At 39.9% G+C, this 23,423-nt stretch overlaps 1 protein-coding gene across 3 annotated transcripts in view; it reads left to right on the top strand.

Annotated features, from left to right (window-relative positions):
* The window catches only part of Dnah7a (dynein, axonemal, heavy chain 7A), a 310,307-nt gene that overhangs the window by 78,573 nt on the left and 208,311 nt on the right, over positions 1-23,423 (top strand). For all 3 annotated transcript variants that reach the window (XM_006496179.4, NM_001252070.1, XM_017321900.2), the window contains 5 exons: positions 1,617-1,695; positions 5,162-5,386; positions 7,940-8,086; positions 10,319-11,004; positions 22,745-22,931. In XM_006496179.4, coding sequence (XP_006496242.1) covers positions 1,617-1,695; positions 5,162-5,386; positions 7,940-8,086; positions 10,319-11,004; positions 22,745-22,931 — 1,324 coding nt within the window. The remainder of the gene's footprint in view (positions 1-1,616; positions 1,696-5,161; positions 5,387-7,939; positions 8,087-10,318; positions 11,005-22,744; positions 22,932-23,423) is intronic.

Below are 23,423 nucleotides of genomic sequence, written 5' to 3'. Positions count from 1 at the left end.
GGACAGGAAAGGCTTATTAGCTGCAAAAGGCAATCCTGAGCTGAAGTCTCTTTGGGTCCTTGCCATTGAGCTCACTCATCACAGACCATGCAAAAGTGGTGGGTCACCCCCAGGAAGGTCACCTGTTAGCCTTAGCCTGTCCTAGATGGCTCCTGATACTTTAAGGCCTTGGCAAGTTGTTATTTTTATAAAGATTTTAAACTTATTTTAAAAGATGTACTTATTTATGTATATGAGTGCACTATTTGCATGTATGCCTCCAAATCAGAAGAGGGCATCAGATTCCCTTATAGATGATTCTGAGCCTCTAGGTGGTTGTTGGCATTTGAGCTCAGGGCCTCTGGAAGAGCGGCCAAGTGCCCTTAACCACTGAGTTACATCTCTAGCCACCAAGTTGTTCTCTTAACTGGAGAACTGTTGACTAAACAGGGTGTGGGGGTAGGACAGCTGGTTATTCTAAACTTAGAGAATACCAATCACAGTGCAGCTGAATGTCTACTTATCTAAGTCAAGAAGCACAATTAGTATAACTGGTCCTTCAACCTCTTTTCTAATGTTAAAAGGTAGAAACACAGAAATAACTAGAATATTCCTTGTATAGTTTTTGAGGGCAGGGTCTCACTAAGTCCCTGGGCTATCTTGGAAAACATGATACTCCAAGTAGTCACCTCTCAATATCCTAGTACGATTACAGATGCGAATCACTACGCCTGCTCACAGAATGTTTCTATTCCAGGCCTTTGTACTGGGTGAAACATTTGCTATAATTTTATCACAGCCCCACCTCTTCTCACCACGCTCTGAGCTCCTGGCAGCTGGGCTTTCTTCCTCCATTGTTTTTAATTATGTCAGACTCGCTGGCCTACAGAAGGTGCAGCAAAACTGTTGTAGGAGCCCTGGACAGGGATGGCCCAGTTGCTTTTTCCATGTCTCTACCTCACCAGGAAGCCTATAAAGCAGTGTTACCTATTCTCACTTTTATCTGCATGACAGCTCCACTCCATGGCCTCTTATCTGCATCCTTTATGGTACACCTACCCTTCTCTGTTGATTCTGCCACTGAGATTTGCAAACATGTTCAAAATGCATATCCATCTTCCAGCCCCACCTTCAGCTCAGCATGGTCCACATGCTCTTTGCCAGACAATTTTTGTAAAGATTTCCCCCCCTTGAAGTCCCTTACCTCTGAACTTTCTTTCTTCCAACCCTAAGTTTGTTCATTATTTTTATTGCTTACAAGACAGACCAGTAGGAAGTATTGGCATGTACCAGACATTTCTGAGCTACAGACCTGTTTTTAATCTCTCCCTGTAAATAAAGTTAGTTACTTCCCATCTTTGTATCATCTCCTGGGATTGGCACAGGAACTTCCCCTTGAAAGAACTGTCTCTGGTGTCTGACTGTGAGCTGCTCAGGGGTCATTTAATGCTGATGCATGGACTAGGACAGAATATCATTAAGTTTATGTGGGGCAAATAAGTAAATTAATATGAATTTGTATTCATTAGACATCACGTAGATGAATCATAATCATGCAATGGAACATTAAATAATAAATACTGTTGGGGTTAAAATTAAATCACAGACTTGTAAGATTGGTTTTTCTGCTGTTTCAGGCTATGTGATGAGTTTGAGAAGATAGCTGAAAAGGCTCTGAGTACGCCTCTAAACACAGCTGAGCTCATGGAGATGAAGGTACTGTTGAAGAGCCTGCATCACTGTAGGGACTGAACTGTCCCAAGAGTGCAAAGAAACAGACCACTCTGAAGGTTAAATCAGAGGCTTCCAGTCATCAGTGCTTCAAATGTTTCATTCACAAGCCTGCAGTCTGGTGCTTCAGGCTGGCCTCTCCCCGGTGCTCCTTCTGGCCTCTGTGTGGTCACTTGACCACCTGTTATAATACACTCTGTTCGTTGAGTTTGTGCTCAGTGGCATTGACAGGTGCAAATATTCTTTGGCAATTGACTCTGCTCCATTAGTCTCCAAGCTCCAGCAGGCTCCTTGTGTAGGTTTCCCTAGCAGAGTAGATGCTTAAGTGTCCTATTGTATATGTGCTTTTCTGCTGGTGTCACATTAGCTAATATCTCACTGACCAAATCAGGTCAGAGTGAGAGGGCACAACAGGCCATGGACACTGGAAAGCATCAGAACAACAAATGTAGTCATCTAACCAGATGTTCTTGAGAACGGTGCTCACAATAGTGACCGGCGAGCTAGCATATGTTGGCCAGAACAGGTCAGGGTACCTGAGATGTACATTTATTCCCCATTTTAATCAACAGATATTCAATCCTTGAGCAGTGCTTTCTTCTGTGTCTGAAAAGACTGTGTTTTGCTCTAACACCTTCTATGACAGTTGGCTGAAGTGTTTCCCTCATCAAACCCTTCCATTTTTACATTGGTTATTTTTCTAGTTACTTCTATTATTTTTTCACTCTATCTAAAAGCAGACAAAGTAATATAAAATAACTAATAGCAGTTCCATTTTATGCTCCTATAACATTATCTTTTATGGGATATGTAAATATGCCTCTTGAAGTCTGTATGAGTTTGTAAAAGTGACCATACACTCAGAACTCCAGCCCAAACACAGAAAGACTTTAACGAAAGCAAGACTCTCTGAGTAAAATTAGCAATAAATGTAAAATTTTTTTAAAAAATAAAAATTTTTAAAAATAAAATTCCTCAAATCTAAATTAGAACCCTTTACATTTAGTTTAAGATAATTAAGACATTTAAGATATTTAACTGAACCTGTAAACGTAAAATCATTCAAAATTCTGTATGTATGAAAATTATAAAAATGAATTCAAATGGTTACATGTACATATTTTTCAAATTATTGCTTAAACAAAATTTATTAAAATTACTGAAACTAAATTTTACATTTATTGCTAATTTTACTCAGAGAGTCTTGCTTTTGTTAAAGTCTTTCTGTGTTTGGGCTGGAGTTCTAAGTGTATGGTCACTTTTACATACTCATACAGACTTCAAGAGGCATATTTACATTTTGTTAACTGTTATTGGCCATCAAGTAGTTCTGTGGCTGGTAATAGGTATAATCACTGTGCCTTCCTCTTTGTTAGAAAAGAACTCATGTGGAAAGAGGAGTTGCGCACATTACCATCTACTTATCTTCCTAGATGTTACTGTCTTAAAAATTTTGGGGTTATTCAATCTGAGTTTCTATTGCATAAAATAATCTTTAACAAAATTAGCAAATAAGATTCATTGTTGCTTAAAATATCTCTGTGTTTTAAAGTGTATTCCAAAGGTCAATGTAGTCACTACAAAAATCACTCATTTATTATAGGTAGGGAGAAACATAAACCCAGTCTCTGGGCTCTATAGGAAACTAATTAGCTAAATTCAAAAGTACATAGTTTGACTAGACATTTATTACTTGTGAAAATTAGTTTCTAAATCAATCCATTGCTTATGCATTGGGACATGGTAGGTCTTGAATTTTTGTCTTATAGCCACACATTGTAGACTTATTCTGAATTCTCTGCTATACTTAATCAGTGTTTTCTCCCATGCAAGTGAGGTAGTTTGGTGACAAAGTTTGACCAGGTACAGTCTTTCTTCCTTCAGTTGATTTGGCCAGTTGACTACAGACCAGAAAGTCCCAGTGGGATCCAGGTTCAATTTAAAACTATTCTTCTGGGATTAGGGAGATGGCTCAGTTTTTAAAAGGACCCAAGGTGTTGAAGGAGTTTGCAGCCCCGTAGGAGGAACCACAATATGAACTAACCAGTAACCCCAGAGATCCCAGGGACTAAACCACCAACCAAAGAGAACATGTGGCAGGACTCATGGCTCCAGCTGCATATGTAGCGGAGGATGGCCTAGTCGGTCATCAATGGGGGGGGGGAGGCCCTTGGTCCTGTGAAGGCTCTATGCACCAGTGTAAGGGAATTCCAGGACCAGAAAGTGGGAGTGGGTGGGTTGGTGAGCAGGGGAAGAGGGGAGCAGATAGGGGGTTTTCAGTGGGGAAACCAGGAATGAGGACAACATTTGCAATGTAAAAAAAAAGTAAATAATAAATGATTAAAAAAAGAATGCATACTGCTCCTGGAGAGGACCTGAGTTTGGTTCCCAGCACTCACTTTGGGTTGCTGGCAACCCCTGGTGACTCCAACTCCAGAACATCTGAGTCCCCTTTCTGGCCTCTATGGGCAGTTGAACTCATGTGACTTTAATCTTCCTCCAACACCATGCACATACTTAGAAATAAGAATAACTCCTTAAAAATGAGCATCCTCCATTAGCGCTCTGCTGCAGCCCTGGCATCTGTTCAGACCCTCACCTGTGTTCCCTCTGCCTGCCCCTTTCCACATGCCATACCTCATGTATTTGTGGGAAGCTTCTGTTCATGTCTGGCTGCCTTGGAAGTCTGTGACATGCTGCAAGCAGCAGCAGCAGCAGGCCTCTTGGTACAGTGCTGTCCATGTCAAAAGTTTTCATTTGCAGTTATTTGACTAATGACCATCTCTCTCATTAGATGGAAAATGTCATGATGGTAAAAGCTGTGTCTGCCCCATGGTCACTTGGCAAATGTGCCAGGTACATTTGGTGGCCCAAAGCATAATACTTAAAAAAGTGAAGTCACTCAGGTGGTATCTGATTTTATCATCCAGGGATACACAGCATCCTCCTGGTCTTCCATTGCTGTGTGTGTTTAAAAGATAGAGAGTATGAGTGGGTGTGTGTGTGAGTGTGTACATGTGTGTGCATGTGTGAATATGTGTATGTGCATATGCATGTGCGTATGCGTGAGTGAATGTGTGAGCTCACAATCATGTGTGCATGTTTGTGCATGTGTGCATGTGTGCGCATATATGTGTGTGTGCATGGATATATGTGTGTGTATGTATGTGCATGTGTATATGTGTGTGCATGGATATATGTGTGTGTATATATGTATGTGCATGTGTATATGTGTGTGCATGTGTGTATTGTTAAGTATCTTCTCACTTTTTTCTTTCTCTTATTTTAGTGAAGTGGGTGGAGTAATTGAGAATAAATTGTGTGGAGATCCCCAGTTCTGAGCCATACTTTTCTGATGCATCTGTATGTATTTATTCAGTGTATTACCACAGGGCATGTTGGGTAAGAGTTCTCCCTTACAATGCTGTCTGTAACCTTTGCTTTCCTTCAGGCTCATGTTCAAAAATTGGAGACAACTGACATGTTGGAGCTGGGACAGAGACTAGTGGATTCTAAAATCTGCCTGGCCTTCCTTATCGAGTGCGTCAACTTTTCTCCTGCAGACATCAGACTAAATAAGAGTGTTTTCCAGTGGTATGGCAGAATGGGGGAGATTTTTGACGAGCACAGGAAAATCATTAAAGAGAAAACAGAACTATATCAAGAATTCCTTAAGGTTGGCATTATAGATTTTTCAAATTGCTCCCATTTTTTTTTTTTGCGAATGTTTGGATTTTTAACTCATGTATAATATTACAGACTTCTTTGTTACACGGGCCCTGCATTGTAGCTTTCTCCCCCTGTAATCTCAGAAGGTGTACACATGCTGGGTCTCTCCTAATGGAGGACTAAGGAGTGATTCAAGTGCCCTGATTGATGTGGGATCGTTTCATGATTTTTTCAAAGGTAGAATAGAGAAAATGCTGGAAAGCATTGCACACATGTGGCCATTAATAAGACAGTTTGTGGTACTAAGTTCAGGGTTTTTTGCCTTGTTTGCTTTGATTTTGGTTTATTTTATATTTATTGCTCCAACATCAAGATCTCCTGCTGACATGCTTTTTATGTCTCACGGTCACTCTGGCTTTCTTGAACACAATGCATACCTACCATTTTTTTTTCTTGGAAGTTTTGCAGCTTACCTCTACCTACCTTCTAGGCCAGTTTCCCACTTTTAGCACACTCCTGACGTGTGAACTCCAAGCATCCTCTAGTTCTCTGCTCTGTGCATCTCTCACATCCACCTTGCATGTTATCTCTGCACTCTGCAGCGCTCTGCCCTGACACATGCCAGTCACACTCAGTTGCTTTTTCCAAGATGCCCTCTATACTTCAGGTAGCTTCTCCTTTGCTCAGATTAGACCCTTTAACACATCTCTACTATATTAATGACCCAATCGCTGTTATTACTGTTGCGTCTATCTGCCACTAGATGGCCAGCTCCTGGGAGCTTTGTTTCTATTTACTCTCTAGTTCTATCCCACTGGCTAGTGCAGTCAATGGCTCACAGTATCTCAGCCCATTTTGTGCTGTTATAACACAAGACTTGTGGCTGGGTAATTGATAAAGAGCAAAAATTTGCTACTTACATTTCTGCAAGATGAGAAGTCCAAATTCAAGAGACCGACATGGCCGAAGGCCTCATTATATCATCCCTTGGCTGAAAATGGAAGGCAAGGGATTAAGAGGGCACATTTACAAGAAAGAGAATAACAGAGGGGAAAGGAGGGAGAGAAAGTGGTCAAATCCACCCTTTCCCTATGAGCCCACTCCTGTTAATCTGCTTCCATGGCAACAGAATTACTGCATACATGAGACCAGCACCTTTAGACCCTGTCCACTCTTGGTGTTCCATTTTTTACTATGTTTATTTCTGATGCATGACCATGGAACACATTCAAACATGTCTTTCAGAGGGCCATCAGCACTCTACAGAACATAAAACACTTTAGATGTGAATAAATCAACTAAAAATTTCAGCTTTATACTTTTCAGGATTATTTTATAGAGATACCTAAAATTCTTAAGATTGACTCAGGTCAGCCAGTTAAGATATTCTTTGACCACAAGCCAACTGTTTTTCTACTACACCAAAGAAGATTCCGTTTATAAATTACATTATTTGGAGACTAGTTCATAGCTTTGAAATTGTTTTATTTTTAAACTATGGCTAATATTTCTACTTTACCACCTGGCTATTTCCAACATTTTAAATGGGAAATCGTGAATAATGAAGATAAGATACTTAAACCACACAATAATTGACTCTTAGAAAATTCCTATCTGGTCCAGAACTATCTGTACTTCATTGTACAGTATCCTACTTCAAAAGTCTACACACAATATTGGCACAGTTTTCCTTTTATTTCCCTTCACTCATCAAGTGGGTGCAATGAATTTCCTGGGAAACAAGAGAAAAGAGGACAGAACCAACCTAGGATTCATGACATAGAAAAAAGATCCTATTTTTGAATAACCTAGATTTGACTTTTTAATATTTCATTAATAGATATTTCTAGACTCATTTAATTTGGAATAGTTTACCTAAGACAGTTTTATAATAAGTGTTTTTGCACCAGGCACACACATCTGTTTTATGTTAGAATATTAAAATTTTAATATTTCATACCTGGGTTTATTAGCTATGTACATCTCATGTCATGAGTGCTCATGGGAGAATGACAATAACTTTCACACATCTTAGTTCTGTGTTGCTGATCCAAGACCTGTTTGGGCAACAGATAAATAAAGACATTCAACTTTTTACAAATGCTAGGAAAATAATGCAGCTAGTTATCTAGCCCTTAAATAAATCGATCTTCCTTCTAACCCTATCTTGGTATTACGAGTTTTTCAAATGCTCAGTCATTTATTGCAACAGTTTTTCAACATGCTAAAGAATATAATTTTAACACATTTTTTAATCAACTGCACCAGAATTCCTTACATTGTATAGAGCCAACTTATTAACTAGGGAACTAGAGGAATTTTTAAGTGTGTTAATTTTAAATTTTAGGGTTTTTTTTTGTTTTGTTTTGTTTTTTGGTTTTTGGGTTTCTTTTTGGATTTTAGATCCCAGTCATTTTTTAAGTTATCTTCTTTTATATTTTGTCATAAAAAAAACCCATACTAATAATTTTGGTAAGCCTTTCAAATACTTAAAATTTTTCTTGGTAGCCAGGAGTTTTTATTTTATAAGAATAATAAGCACATGTGTTGTTTTGATTAGTTTCGGTGTGAGCGGTTTGTGGAGGAATTGGAGAGTTATGCTAAACAAGTAGAAGAATTTCATGCATTTGGAGACCTGTTGGATGTGCAGAGGTACTTGCAAAAGGCCCAGGTGCTGAATGGCAAGTTGGATGCAGCAGCGGACAAGGTACAATTAAAATCTGTAAAGAATGAAGTGATCCAATAAAAAAAGACAGTGTGTTTGTATTGAGTATTCACGTTTAAGAAATAGATTCATCCAGTCATGCTGGTACATGCTTGCTCCCATCACTTGAGTAGCTGAGGCCGCAGGATTTTAAGCCTGAAGCCAGTCTAGGTAACAAAGTGAGACTTTTTTTTTAAATGGATAAAACAGTTGAGTTGCATTAAGCAAGAGAATAATAGAAGCAATTCACATTTCTAGTCATGCTTCAAGGAGAAGCAGCAGGGTGGCTCTCTGTGGGTGGCATGTTTCTGTGGTCCTCAGCTTTTATTTTAAAGATGGAGATGTTATCTCTGCCAGTTTGTCACCCATTGCACCATTCATCTGCATAGTAGCTCTCCTGTAATCACTGAGAGAAGCACACACGTAATAGCATTTCATTGTTGTTTAGTTTAGTTTTTGTGTATTCATACATGTGCAGCTGTTTTAAAATTGGATCCACTATTGTCTCTCACTGGGCCACTGTGTTCCCACACTGCTGTGTCAGAGTCAGCTTGCTTATTAGAAAATCTGGAAGAGTAAAGCTATATCCTTTACCACATGTAATGCAATTTTCATTATAGTTTACGGTGTAAACAAACCGTATTTTTCTTACATTAAGAGTCCTGAATGTCCACTTAGATAATTAAATAGTTTATAATTATCTCAAATAGGTCAAACATATAAAAATGGTAGAAATAAACTTTCATGTTGGTTAGTTATGAGAGGGACCACTGAATTCAAAGTCACTTGATTAATTGATATATCTAGCTGCAACTTTTTAGTTGTATAGATTGTACATACTCTTTACTGAGTTTACAACTTAGAGAAAATGTTTCCCCTGTTTCTTCCCATTTATCCTGTGCTGTGGTCTGCTTGCTTCTTCTCTGTGACAGACCTGTGACTGTTTTGCTTCAGTACACTTCTGAGGCACAGCACATATGTATGCATACATGACATTACACGTGTTAGTAGCTACTGCTATGCAGTGTTTTTCCTGTTTAATTTCCATCTATTTAAGTCTTCTTTCCTGAACTGTATCAATAACTCTTAGGAATTGGACCCTGTACTGGCTAGTTTTGTGTCAACTTGACACAGCTGGAGTTATCACAGAGAAAGGAGCTTCGGTTGAGGAAATGCCTCCATGAGATCCAACTGTAAGGCATTTTCTCAATTAGTGATCAAGGGGGAAAGGCCCCTTGTGGGTGGGACCATCTCTGGGCTGGTAGTCTTGGTTCTATAAGAAAGCAGGCTGAGCAAGCCAGGTGAGGCAAGCCAGTAAAGAACATCCCTCCATGGCCTCTGCATCGGCTCCTGCTTTCTGACCTGCTTGAGTTCCAGTCCTGACTTCCTTGGTGATGAACAGCAGTATGGAAGTGTAAGCCGAATAAACCCTTTCCTCCCCAACTTGCTTCTTGGTCATGATGTTTGTGCAGGAATAGAAACCCTGACTAAGACAGACCCTTTTTATTTCAGTTTACCATAGTATGTATCTATGCTTCTTATTCAAAGCACTTAAGTTCTTTCAATGAACGAAGCCAAATTTTGATATGTCTTAATGGGTAAAACTTTTTTATTTGCAAATTTATTTGACTAATGTTAAGCTAATGCAACAAAACATTGCCCAAAAAGTATGCACACAAAAAATAGGGAAATGTTATTTAGTCTTTAAAAATATAAATCATTTGTGACAACCTAGCTGAGTCCAGAGGGAATTATGTTCAGTTAATAAACCAGATACAGCAAGGCTCACACTGCATGATGGGATAGGGAGAGTTAGGTCTGTAAGAGTATGCATCAAATAGTGGTTACTGGTGTATAGGGACTGGGAGATGTTGATTAAAACATATGAAATGCTTCAACTTCAGTTAAATAGGAGAAATAAGTTGAGTAGATTTATTACATAGTATTCTGGTCATATTTAACTATGATCACAATTGAAAATTGTCAGGAGAGTAGCTTTTCAGGGTGAGGTAATACAATACTTATTAGCTGCTCTTAATCATTTCAGAATGTACACATATGAACACCATAAATACCCAAATCCTATTAATTTGAAAGAGAAAATAAAGAGGAAATAGATTAATGCTCAGTCTGTACTCTTATTGAATTTACTGTTAAGGCTCAGGGAGAGCTGGCGTTTAACATTTTAAACATCAGTCACCTTCAGAATCACTTATTCAACACCCATCTTTTCAGATTGATCAGTTCAATGCAGAAGAGGAGGCGTTTGGCTGGGTCCCATCAGCATATCCTCAACGTAAAAAGATCCAGGACGCTTTGAACCCTTATCTCCATCTCTATGAAACTGCTGTGGAGTTTAGTACCAAACACAGAGGGTGGACTGAAGGACCATACCACAAGGTGAACCCAGATCAAGTAGAAGCAGATGTTGGGAATTACTGGAGAGGGCTGTATAAGCTAGAGAAGGTCTTCCATGATTCTCCAAATGCGCTGGCAATGACCAAGAAAGTGCACTCAATGGTTGAGGAGTTCAAGCAGTACATCCCTCTCATCCAAGTATTCTGTAATCCTGGTCTGCGCCCCAGGCACTGGGAGGCCATGTCTACCATCGTTGGCTACCCTCTGCAGCCCTCGGATGACTCTACAGTCTTCTCTTTCATAGACATGAACCTGGAGCCATTTTTAGACAGATTTGGAAGCATCAGTGAAGCAGCTAGCAAAGAATATTCTCTTGAAAAGGCCATGGATAAGATGATGACTGAATGGGACTCCATGGAGTTTGTCATTCTTCCCTACAGAGAAAGTGGGACATACATTTTGTCCTCAGTTGATGACATTCAGATGTTGTTGGATGACCACATTATCAAAACACAAACTATGCGAGGATCTCCTTTCATCAAGCCTTATGAAAAGCAGATGAGGTAAAATAATATGTAATGTTTATACTTTTACCCAAGCCCTTTGCATTCAACTCAAAGTTCTTCTGGGGATTGATTGTGCATTTTACCTTTACTATTTTCAAGTTTATTATTTCATTCCTTAATGTGTTATGTGTGTGTGCCTGTGTATGTGTGTGTTTGTGTGTGCATGCGTGTGTTTGTGTGTGTGTGCGTGTGTATGTGTGTGTGTGCATGTGTATGTGTGTGTGTGCATGTGTATGTGTGTGTGCATATGTCTAGGTACTTATAGAGACCAGAAGAGGGTGTAGCATCCTGTCGAATTCATTATAAGGAATGGGTAGTCTTTATTAGTTTTGCAAAGGTATGGATCCCTTTGCTCTGTTTATGACAAAGGCATCAGATAAGATTCAGATGCTCATTTTGCTTGTCAACAAACTGATCTTACTATTTTTTAAAAAATTATTAGATATTTTCTTCATTTACATTTCAAATGCTATCCCAAAAGTCCTCTATACCCTCCCTTACTTTTTTTTTTTAACTTTAAGAAGTTTGTGACTGAACATAGTTTAAGGAGAGTAAAGTATAAAAGTGCATGCAGATACCAGTGCTATTCCCCAAGTTTGGAAACTAGATTGTCAGAGACAACCCCTGGACATCTATTGTAGTTGCAGCTCTATGCATGATAGCTGGCAAATGGGAGCAAATGATAAAAACACACAAACTGATTTTAATCAAAATTTCTTAAAAGAAGGCTGCTAAATACATGCAACTTTCATTCTGTTCTTCACTGTTTTAGTTTTTCTTTATTAGTTTGTCTTTGTAATGTGTATTAAACAGTTTATATTTCACCTTAAGAGGCATACAGCTAAATTCGACTGCCATCTTCAGTATGCATTTGACTAGCAAGGGAAACTGACTTGGAGGTTTCTGTCTCTGGTCATCCTGCACTGTTGGGGCCAGCCTGCGGCTCTCATGTCTGGGTTCAAGTCTGGGATGCATCTTGTAACAGAAAGAAATGAGGGAATCTAGGTGTGTAAAGAGAGAAATGGAGTCAAGACTGTATTCTGATCAAGACTCAACTTTAATATCCACAAACAAGCTTCATAAAGAAGAGGGGAGGCCCATTCCCAGTCACACAAAGTTCCTTTGAAGTTGTCAGATCAGCCTTTTAGTAGGAACCCACGATAATCACAGTTTGCAGCTGAAAGATCTTGGAGAACAGGTTAGGCCTCAGGCAGGTAGCAGGTAGTGGCACATCAAAGGAGAGTGATGAGAAGCAGCACAGCAGGTGGCTCTGCCTCAGAGGCAGATGGTCTGAGGCCAGCCTAGCTAGGCTGGAAGGAGGTAACATTTCCTCCCTTTAAATAATATTAAACAAAACTGGACTGAGGCATAAAATTTATTTATGCTCTAAAGTCCTGCCTGGGAATTATGGTGGCTGGTGGCTGTGCCTGCCTTAGGATCTCAGACCTTCTAGAAACATCCAATTCCATCATAGGAGGCTACATGCAGCTAGTTTGTGTAATAATTCACACAAACATGGCTCTGTTGGTGTATTATCAACAGCCACGGCCTTTTGGCATGTACCCCTGTCTTAGATTGGTATGATTCCGGGTCTGGTTGCCCATCATTGACTAACCGGCCCTCATAGCACACCTTATGCTCAAATCAGACCAAAGCCACAATATGTACTTAGAATTCTTCTTGATGAAAATTAATAACTGCCACCTGCCTTGTTGGAGGTGAGGTTTTACATCTGCTGTAGTCAGGCTGAAGGGAGTTGCTGGCCTGCTTGAGAAACAAAGGTGGGACAGTGAAAGGCAACAGTATAACAGCTGCTTTGAAGAAATCCAGGTACTCAATTCATTTGCAAATTAACAATAACCAAGCTCAGGCTCTGAGCTCTGGGTGTGGGGGAGCTGGCTTTGAGAATTAGCAGAAAGGCCAGAGATTCTCTGGAAGTGGAGGTTGAGCTCCAAATTAACTTTGCTAGGTAATTAGGAATTTTAGCTATCTTCAATAGGAATCTCTAATATTGGAATTATTACTAGACCAGTCTAAGATTGAGTTAGAATAACTGGTCACAATGAAGAAAAGAGAAAAATCATTATGACTATATTATATGACTAATCCTTCTAAGTCAGAATACACAGTCTCTGATGTTCTTTTTGCCATAAAGTTAAAAAGCTTGAAGAAAGGCAGCTTCACTAATCCAAATTGGAAAAATGGCAAGCAAGAATGGGTCAAAAACATGTACCCAATTTAGCATCCTTGTTACTTCAGTCAGGGCACTGAGCCAACTTACCTGCCAATTTGTCACATGAATTAGCCATCATGCTTCTGCAGCGTTCTGTGGAGAGAACCTATGCTTTTCCCTTTCCTAATAAGGTAGCTGTTCAGGATCAAGCCATATGCCAATAAGTAGATCCTTTTAAGATACTATAAGGCACTTATTAAGTTCTTTAACATCCAAATTTCAAAATTCTAAAATAAAAGTATGATTTAAATAATGTGCATGGGAATGCAATAAATAATATGCACGGGGATATATTTTCCACCTTCTTTGTCTTTTAAGAAGCTAGAGTTTTAAAGTTCCACAATACCTTGTCCTTGAGAATTAATAATTTGTTGACAAAACATCTCAAATACTTGACTGTTATAGTCAGTGTTAATATAACATGGGCAGTGACTAATTGCACTTTCAATTGTTTCTCTTGAAGAGCAGTTGTAACTAGAAAGCTTGAAAAGTTATTAATAGTCACATGTGCATAATTTATTTATTTATTAACTTAGAAATAAGAGCATTTATTTGCTGGGCCTGGTGGCACACACCTTTAATCCCAGCACTCGGGAGGCAGAGGCAGGCAGATTTCTGAGTTCGAGGCCAGCCTGGTCTACAGAGTGAGTTCCAGGACAGCCAGGGCTATACAGAGAAATCCTGTCTCAAAAAAAAAAAAAAAACAAAAAAACAAAAAACAAAACAAAACAAAAAAAAGAGCATTTATTTGTAGCAATTTATTAAGTATAAGTTCTCAAGAATTAACACTATTATGTGGAAACAAGTAGTAACTGAGGACGCTAATAGCAAAGAAATTGTCATGCACAATTTCCAAGAATATTAACATATTATCTTAAATCATAACTGTTTTGAATATATAAAGAACGAGATTATATATCCAATCTATCTTATATGTAGGACCTATAGATTGCCTGAGATATAAATCTAGCATGGCATTGCTTTAAGATGTCCAGGCAATCCAGAACAATTTATTAAATGTCCAAAAACAGCCTTCTTAAAAGGACAGCATTTTTTCTGATGAGTTGTATATGCATAAGAAATCGCAAATTTGAGAATTAATAGCATCTGAGGGACGAACAATCTTAAGCAATTGTGAGCTCTGAGATATAATATTGACTATTAATATAATTATAATGTATATTAATGTATATTAAGGTTTGATTGTTCAGCATTTTAAAACACCATCCGCAGCACACAACTAAATTATCTGTGCTGAAGCAGGGGGAAGCTCAAAAGAATAAGCGTGTAATCTAATTCACACGTACTTATTTCCCATAGAGGGGTTGTTTTTAAACACAATAATTGGGATGCATGCATGCATGAATTTAGAGAAGATAAAGAAGCATGCATAAAAACAATTTTTTGACCTATCTTTGGGCTATTGATTGTCAATCTTATTTAAAATGATATTCAATAGATCAATTATTAATATTCTGTAATAACCAAATTAAATGCTTTTTGGGATAAGGAACAGATATTTTGTCAGGTTCCTAAGACACAATTTTTGTTACAGGTTTTCCAAAATACACGAATATATCTTACAATTCTTTATTAGCACCACAGTAGTTTTAATAGATTTTAGAAACTGTGCTTTGAGGTGAGTGCTACCTCAGCCCCACTCACCTGCCTTGTCATGGCTCCGCGGTCTTGGGCCCAACTTTGGCCGCTCACCATGCGGAGGCACTCTGAAAAGGACTCTGGATTTCGACCAGCTGCTGAGCCCCGCATCTCCAAAGCGGAGGCAGTGCACGCCTTTTTTGGTGCTGCCTTCGGCTGCTGGCTGCCACTGCCACCGCAGCGACCAAGAAAGGTGTTTGCATACTAAGCAGGACTGGGGCCCTGTCTGCGCCTGATGCGCCTGATGCGCCCGCCACTGCTGCCAATGACAGTGCACCACCTCCATGTCAAGGGGTAGCTCCGTGGCCTCCACCTTGGTGGCAGAGCACCCCTGAACCTTAGTGGGAAAAATACGGCTACCCTAGCAGAGACAGGCAGAGGCTCATGGGCCAGTGGCAGGCAAGGCCCTCCCCTGAGTTTGCTACAAAGCCTCCCGCTTTTTAGCAGCTTCCTGCATCACTACGGTCAGGGAAAGCTGTATGCGCAAGGGCCCCACCCCTTAGCCGCCAGCTGGCTTGCCGGGAGCCAAAGAATATAGATAATAAAAGGGGGTAGGAAGTCACAGCAGGCAAAATACTTAGAAATTACCTGATGCAAAACAAAGGAATGACTTCAAAAGGATTAACAGGAACCAGATACATGATTACAATAAGGATAAAGCTGTTCTGCCTAGGGTTAGCTTAATGACAGCTAAGGTTTTAAGTAAACTTTCCTTGAGAGGCATTAGATAATAAAATATTTTCCACTTAGGAAATAATATACAATGAAAGATTCAAACTCTTGGCTTCTTGTATTGAAGCAGAAATGATAAAATTTTCTCACATAATGTAGATCTACATTTAGCCATACCTAGAGGCAAAATTTTCTAGTTATTACAAACTCACTAGAAGCAAAACCTTTACAATTATTAAGATGCAAAGGAAAAAAAAACCAAACTTTTGGATCTATAATAACTATATAAAAAGTAGGCAAGCCAAATTGTAATGCCTTTATAAATTCTACAGCCCTGATTGACCCTTTATAAACTATGAATTTGAACTTTATTAAAACAGCATCTGACTAGATTTGCAAAGGTGCTCTTTTAGCTAAAAGAAAATTTCCCTGGAGGCAAAGAGGGGCAAGGAGAGCTTCTTCAGGCACCGTTTGTAAGACAAAAGAAAGTCACACAAAACTCCCTGAGGCTGCTCCAAGCTTAGTTCCTCCTGCCATGAGGACAGATTTTAGAACTTTTAAGTTTCTTTTGCGATATTTGACCATAACTATAAATGTGGGAAAGCAAAACCCAATTTCAAAACAATTTATCACCTTTAGAATCAATATTAGAAGCATTACTATCATATTACGAAGTTTGGCTGCCAATTTATATGTATGAATACATGACAGTGCAAGCTTTAATGCTTCATTAAAGAGACATTGCTTTAAATCTTATCTTAATCCTACTTTCTTTTTTTTTCCATTTTTTATTAGGTATTTAGCTCATTTACATTTCCAATGCTATACCAGAAGTCCCCCATACCCACCCACCCCCAATCCCCTACCCACCCACTCCCCCTTTTTGGCCCTGGCGTTCCCCTGTACTGGGGCATATAAAGTTTGCGTGTCCAGTGGGCCTCTCTTTCCAGTGATGGCCGACTAGGCCATCTTTTGATACATATGCAGCTAGAGTCAAGAGCTCTGGGGTACTGGTTAGCTCATAATGTTGTTCCGCCTATAGGGTTGCAGATCCCTTTAGCTCCTTGGGTACTTTCTCTAGCTCCTCCATTGGGAGCCCTGTGATCCATCCATTAGCTGACTGTGAGCATCCACTTCTGTGTTTGCTAGGCCCCGGCATAGTCTCACAAGAGACAGCTACATCTGGGTCCTTTCGATAAAATCTTGCTAGTGTATGCAATGGTGTCAGCGTTTGGATGCTGATTATGGGGTGGATCCCTGGATATGGAAGTCTCTACATGGACCATCCTTTCATCTCAGCTCCAAACTTTGTCTCTGTAACTCCTTCCAAGGGTGTTTTGTTCCCACATCTAAGGAGGGGCATAGTGTCCACACTTCAGTCTTCATTTTTCTTGAGTTTCATGTGTTTAGGAAATTGTATCTTATATCTTGGGTATCCTAGGTTTTGGGCTAATATCCACTTATCAGTGAGTACATATTGTGTGAGTTCCTTTGTGAATGTGTTACCTCACTCAGGATGATGCCCTCCAGGTCCATCCATTTGGCTAGGAATTTCATAAATTCATTCTTTTAATCCTACTTTCTAGTATAAGAATCACATTAAATATTATCTCAGCTAGAAGTAACTTAGGAGGCCCAGTTTTTTGGCCTGCTTATGCCACATGTTTGAAAAACTCCTGAGTTGCCAATTTAAGGCTAACCTTCTGTTACCAATGTAACAATTATTTAATCCAAACCAATAACTTATGAGCTGATTGTGAAGACACGCAGAGCACATTGCCAGTAAAAAACCCAATGAAGCAGTTACACTTAGACCAATCAGAATATTAATGTTTTTAGTTATAATTTTAAAACAAAAAGCACTTTGTAATTAGCTAAACGCAATAATCACAAATGCAGAGAATTTTCTTAGGACAAAACCATCTATCAGCTTTTTTGCCCCAATACCATGAGGCTGCAGTCTCTCTTTTTTCTTTTAAAGAACAGTTTTTCCAGCAGGGGCCCTCCTGCTGTGTGCCTGATGCTGCGGCCACTCTCTGGCTTTGCTATACCAGCAGAGAAAGTTTTAGTCATCTTTTATCTTCCAACATGAAAACACAGAATATTCATTCATTCAGACTAGACATAAACATACATGAATTGAACACGTGAACAGACTGGTGCACCAGACATTAGACAAGACTTTAGACAAAAACACAAAGACAGCAGAGAACTGCTGTAGGTCCTAGAGAGAACAAATCAGGGCGCCCCTAAAATTTCTCTCTGCTTCTGGGACATTTTCCTCCCGCCTGATGCAGTTTCTGACTGCGGACAATCCGCCTAATTATTAAATCCAAACCCTTCTGTTTCTCTCACCTAAGAAGCAGCTTCTGGAAGCTGCGGCTAACTGCCTGTTACGTTCCTAGACCCTGATACCATCACTGCTGAACCTAAGTGAATCCACCACGCAGGTTCAGTGCTGTTCCATCTTAGACTGTACCATACCTGGCAACGTTTTTTTTTTTTTTTAATTTTTTTAATTTAAATATTTTTTTATTACATATTTTCCTCAATTACACTTCCAATGATATACCAAAAGTCCCCCATAGCCTCCCCCCGACCCCCTTACCTACACATTCCCACTTTTTAGCCCTGGGTTTGGGTATGTTGTGGTTTCATTTTCATTAAACTCTAAAAAATCTTTAATTTCTTCCTTTATTCCTTCCTTGACCAAAGTATTATTGAGAAGACTGTTGTTCAGTTTCCACATGAATGTTGGCTTTCCATTATTTATGTTGTTATTGAAGATCAGCCTTTGTCCATGGTGGTCTGATAGGATGCATGGGACAATTTCAATATTTTTGTATCTGTTGAGGATTGTTTTATGACCAATTATATGGTCAGTTTTGGAGAAGGTCCCGTGCGATGCTGAGAAGAAGGTATATCCTTTTGTTTTAGGATAAAATATTCTGTAGATATCTGTTAAGTCCATTTGTTTCATAACTTCTGTTAGTTTCACTGTGTCCCTGTTTAGTTTCTTTTTCCAGAATCTGTCCTTTGATATAAGTGGTGTGTTGAAGTCTCCCACTATTATTGTGTGAGGTGCAATGTGTGCTTTGAGCTTTACTAAAGTTTCTTTAATGAATGAATTCAATATTAGAATGGCTACTCCAGCTTGTTTCTTCAGACCATTTGCTTGGAAAATTGTTTTCCAGCCTTTCACTCTGAGGTAGTGTCTGTCTTTTTCCCTGAGATGGGTTTCCTGTAAGCAGCAGAATGTTCAGTCCTGTTTGTGTAGCCAGTGTGTTAGTCTATGTCTTTTTATTGGGGAATTGAGCCCACTGATATTAAGAGATATTAAGGAAAAGTAATTGTTGCTTCCTATTATTTTTGTTTTTAGAGTTGGCATTCTGTTCTTGTGGCTGTCTTCTTTTTGGTTTGTTGAGGGATTACTTTCTTGCTTTTTCTAGGGCGTGATTTCCGTCCTTGTATTGGTTTTTTCTGCTATTATCCTTTGAAGGGCTGGATTTGTAGAAAGATAATGTGTGAGTTTGGTTTTGTCGTGGAATACTTTGATTTCTCCATCTATGGTAATTGAGAGTTTGGCCGGGTCTAGTAGCCTGTGCTGGCATTTGTTTTCTCTTAGTGTCCTAACATCTGTCCAGGCTCTTCTTGCTTTCATAGTCTCTGATAGGCCTGCCTTTATATGTTAATTGACCTTTCTCCCTTACTGCTTTTAATATTCTCTCTTTATTTAGTGCATTTGTTTTTCTGACTATTATGTGTCGGGAGGAATTTCTTTTCTGGTCCAGTCTATTTGGAGTTCTGTAGGCTTCTTTATGTTCATGGGCATGTCATTGTTTAGTTTTGGGAATTTTTCTTCTATAATTTTGTTGAAGATATTTGCTGGCCCTTTAAGTTGAAATTCTTCATTCTCTTCTACTCCTATTATCTGTAGGTTTGGTCTTCTCATTATGTCCTGGATTTCCTGGATGTTTTGGGTTAGAATCTTTTTGCATTTTGTATTTTCTTTGATTGTTGTGCCGATGTTTTCTATGGAATCTTCTGTACCTGTGATTCTCTCTTCCATCTCTTGTATTCTGTTGCTGATGCTCGCATCTATGGTTCCAGATTTCTTTCCTAGGTTTCCTATCTCCAGTGTTGCCTCACTTTGGGTTTTCTTTATTGTGTCTACTTCCCTTTTTATGTCTTGGATGGTTTTATTCAATTCCATCACTTGTTTGGTCATGTTTTCTGCAATTCTTTAAGGGATTTTTGTGTTTCCTCTTCAAGGTCTTCTACCTGTTTAGCTGTGTTCTCCTGTATTTCTTTAAGTGAGTTATTAAAGTCCTTCTTGATGTCCTCTACCATTATCATGAGATATGTTTTTAAATCCGAGTCTAGCTTTTTGGGTGTGTTGAGGTGCCCAGGACTAGGTGGGGTGGGAGTGCTGCATTCTGATGATGGTGAGTGGTCTTGATTTCTGTTAGTAGGATTCTTACGTTTGCCTTTCTCCATCTGGTAATCTCTGGAGCTAGTTGTTATAGTTGTCTTTGGTTTGAGGTTGTTCCTCAGGTGATTATGTTAGCCTCTATCAGCAGGCCTGAGACACTAGCTCTCTCCTTAGTTTCAGTGGTTAGAGCACTCTCTGCAGGCAAGCTCTCCTCTTGCAGGGAAGGTGCCCAGATATCTGGTGTTCGAACCTGCCTGCTGGCAGAAGTTGTGTTCCACTCACCAGAGGTCTTACGATCCCATGGAGGGTCCTGTGGGGGTCCTTGCAGGTGTCTGGATACTCTGCGGGCAAGGAATCCTGGTGCTGGTGTGGACCGGAAGGCCCTGGCAACTTTTTTGCCTGTTGCTTCTCATGTTCTGGTACAAATTTTCTTTAATTATTTTCTTCTTCCATGGAGCACCAAAAGAGCAGTGCTTCTTCCAGTGTCCTCTGTCTTCCCCAGGCCCTGAGTGGGATGCCAATTTGTTGGGGCCGGCCTGCAGCTCTCATGTCTGGGTTCAAGCCTGGGATGCATCTTGTAACAGAAAGAAATGAGGGAATCTAGGTGTGTAAAGAGAGAAATGGAGTCAAGACTGTATTCTGATCAAGACTCAACTTTAATATCCACAAACAAGCTTCATAAAGAAGAGGGGAGGCCCATTCCCAGTCACACAAAGTTCCTTTGAAGTTGTCAGATCAGCCTTTTAGTAGGAACCCACGATAATCACAGTTTGCAGCTGAAAGATCTTGGAGAACAGGTTAGGCCTCAGGCAGGTAGCAGGTAGTGGCACATCAAAGGAGAGTGATGAGAAGCAGCACAGCAGGTGGCTCTGCCTCAGAGGTCTGAGGCCAGCCTAGCTAGGCTGGGAGGAAGTAACACTGCACCTAAGATGATCAGAGACTCTCAGATGGGTGAGATTCCTTCTCTGAGATTGGCTGTTCTACTTCCAGATTCCACAGAGAATAAACTCATCTGAAATTGGGATAGCTAGATTCTTGTGAAGGGCTGGGCACAAAATAATTAGCTAGTGGGAACAGTTCTGCTTCATAATGGGACTAGAGAAAAGGATAAAAAAATGCCAGAAGAAATGCCAGTTGGAGGCATTCCTGACTCCATATGAAAAAGAGCTACCCAATTCCCAGATAAATGCTGGGGGAAAAAATCATTTTGAAAAGACATTTGAAATCACCTAGCAATTGTGAGAATTATTTATACATCTTTGTTTTAACAATTGAAAATTACAAATTATTTCTTGTAAATGAGTAAGGTATTAATATATAAAAAAGTTCTCTCCAGATTTCATTGATTAATAAAGCATTCTTCCTTGTGTTATGGTGTCTCTGACAGTTTTAGCTGTGGGTTCAAGTCTCAGCTTGTCCTTGTTAGCTGGGAGAACTTGCACCTGCTACTTAACTTTGGTTGCTCTAGCCTCATTTGTTAAGTAAATGTTGTACACAGGTGTACTGGCTAGTTTTGTGTTAACTTGACACAAGCTGGAGTTATCACAGAGAAAGGAGCTTCAGTTGAGGAAATGCCTCCATGAGATCCAACTGTAAGGCATTTTCTCAATTAGTGATCAAGGGGGAAAGGCCCTCTGTGGTTGGGACCATCTTTGGGCTGGTAGTCTTGGGTTCTATAAGAGAGCAGGTTGAGCAATCCAGGGGAAGCAAGCCAGTAAGAAACATCCCTCCATGGCCTCTGCATCAGCTCCTGCTTCCTGACCTGCTTGAGTTCCAGTCCTGACTTTCTTGGTGATGAACAGCAGTATGGAAGTGTAAGCGGAATTAACCCTTTCCTCCTCAACTGTTGGGGCCAGCCTGTGGCTCTCATGTCCGGGTTCGAGCCTGGGAGGCAACCGGAGCTGAAAGAGAAGAGGAAACCTAGGCGGGTCGAGTAATAATGGAAACCAAGACAACTAGTCTGTTCAAGACTCCAATGCTTAATTGTGGATGCGCTTATAAAGGAGGGGGGAGGCCCGTTCCCGCCAATTTATCCTTGGAGTCCAGCTGCAGGTGACCACGTGCAGGATAGGGTGTAGTCTCCCTCCGGAATAGCTAGGCAGCCTCCCAGGAGGTAGCAGCTACAGTGGCTGAACAATAGAGTGATCTAGGGATGCTACACCCTAGATAATCTCCTTAGTGGCAGCAAAGCCGAGGTATGGCTCAGCCAGCTTCAGGCTGGGTGGAGATTACACCCGACTTCTTCTTGGTCATGATGTTTGTGCAGGAATAGAAACCCTGACTAAGACAACAGGATTATTGTAAAGATGGATGAAAATGCAGAGAGATTTTTAAACTGCAATTAAAAACTGTTAATTTTGGAGTAATTATGATGTTTACACATAAAGGAACTTTAATCATTAGGTTTTCCATATTTAGAGATGAACCGATAACGTACTGGTAATTCAAATATTGCCTCTTCTGCTTGTGTATCACATTGTATTTAGGGGAATGTGAATTTTGTGAATACATGTTCTATCTTAGTTATTGGTTACAAGTCTAAATGTTGACGTAATTATTCTTAAAACAGGTTTTATTTAAGACAATTTTTTGATTTACCTTTGAGTGCAAGCAGAGAAGTGAAAATAGGAGAGGCAACATCACACAAGGGGTTGGCAGGCAGCTGTAGGTTGGGATGTTGCTGTCTGAGACATTGCCTGCTTTGCTGTCCTGAGACTGGATTCTCTGTGCTTGTTTCTCAGGGAATGGGAGGGCAAGCTGCTGCTGCTACAGGAGATCCTGGATGAGTGGCTCAAGGTACAAGCCACCTGGCTCTATCTGGAGCCCATTTTCAGCTCTCGGGACATTATGTCTCAAATGCCAGAAGAAGGCAGACGATTCACAGCTGTGGATAAAACCTGGAGGGATGTGATGAAAACGGTTGTACAAGTAGGTAAAAATCTCTGGTTATGTATAGGAGCGATAACAACTTTGGTTCTTAAACATCCATGTAAGTGGTTACTGTTTCTAGTAAGCCATCACTTCCCTGCAACATGCATTCCCCTTTTGGCTATTATTTTAGAATTCCAAGAGAAAAAATGTGAAAAAAAAAAGTGGACATTTTTGTCCTGATTCCCCCAAGGCCCACAGTGCATCAAGTTTACTCAGTGTGACCTTCGGTGACTGGCATAGTTTTTGCCAAGGGCCCTGCTAGGAAGCCAGCACCATCTCTGGATACTGTTTCTCTCATGGTGCTGTCTCTGTGTTGTGGCTGCACAACTGCTGAAATTCACTGTGACAGGGAACAGCCAGCAAGCATACACAGTGAGGAATGTCTCTCCTAGGGAACTTACAAAAATAAAAATTCCAAGAGAAATCTATCCAGTTAGTTCAAAAATTCTATCAAAATGAAAGAAAATCATAAGATACAAAGATCCTAAG

This window comes from Mus musculus, chromosome 1, assembly GCF_000001635.26.
Source record: "Mus musculus strain C57BL/6J chromosome 1, GRCm38.p6 C57BL/6J".
Lineage (NCBI taxonomy): Eukaryota > Metazoa > Chordata > Mammalia > Rodentia > Muridae > Mus > Mus musculus.
The sequence above is the reverse complement of the archived record's forward strand: the minus strand, read 5'-3'. Positions and strand labels throughout refer to the sequence as shown.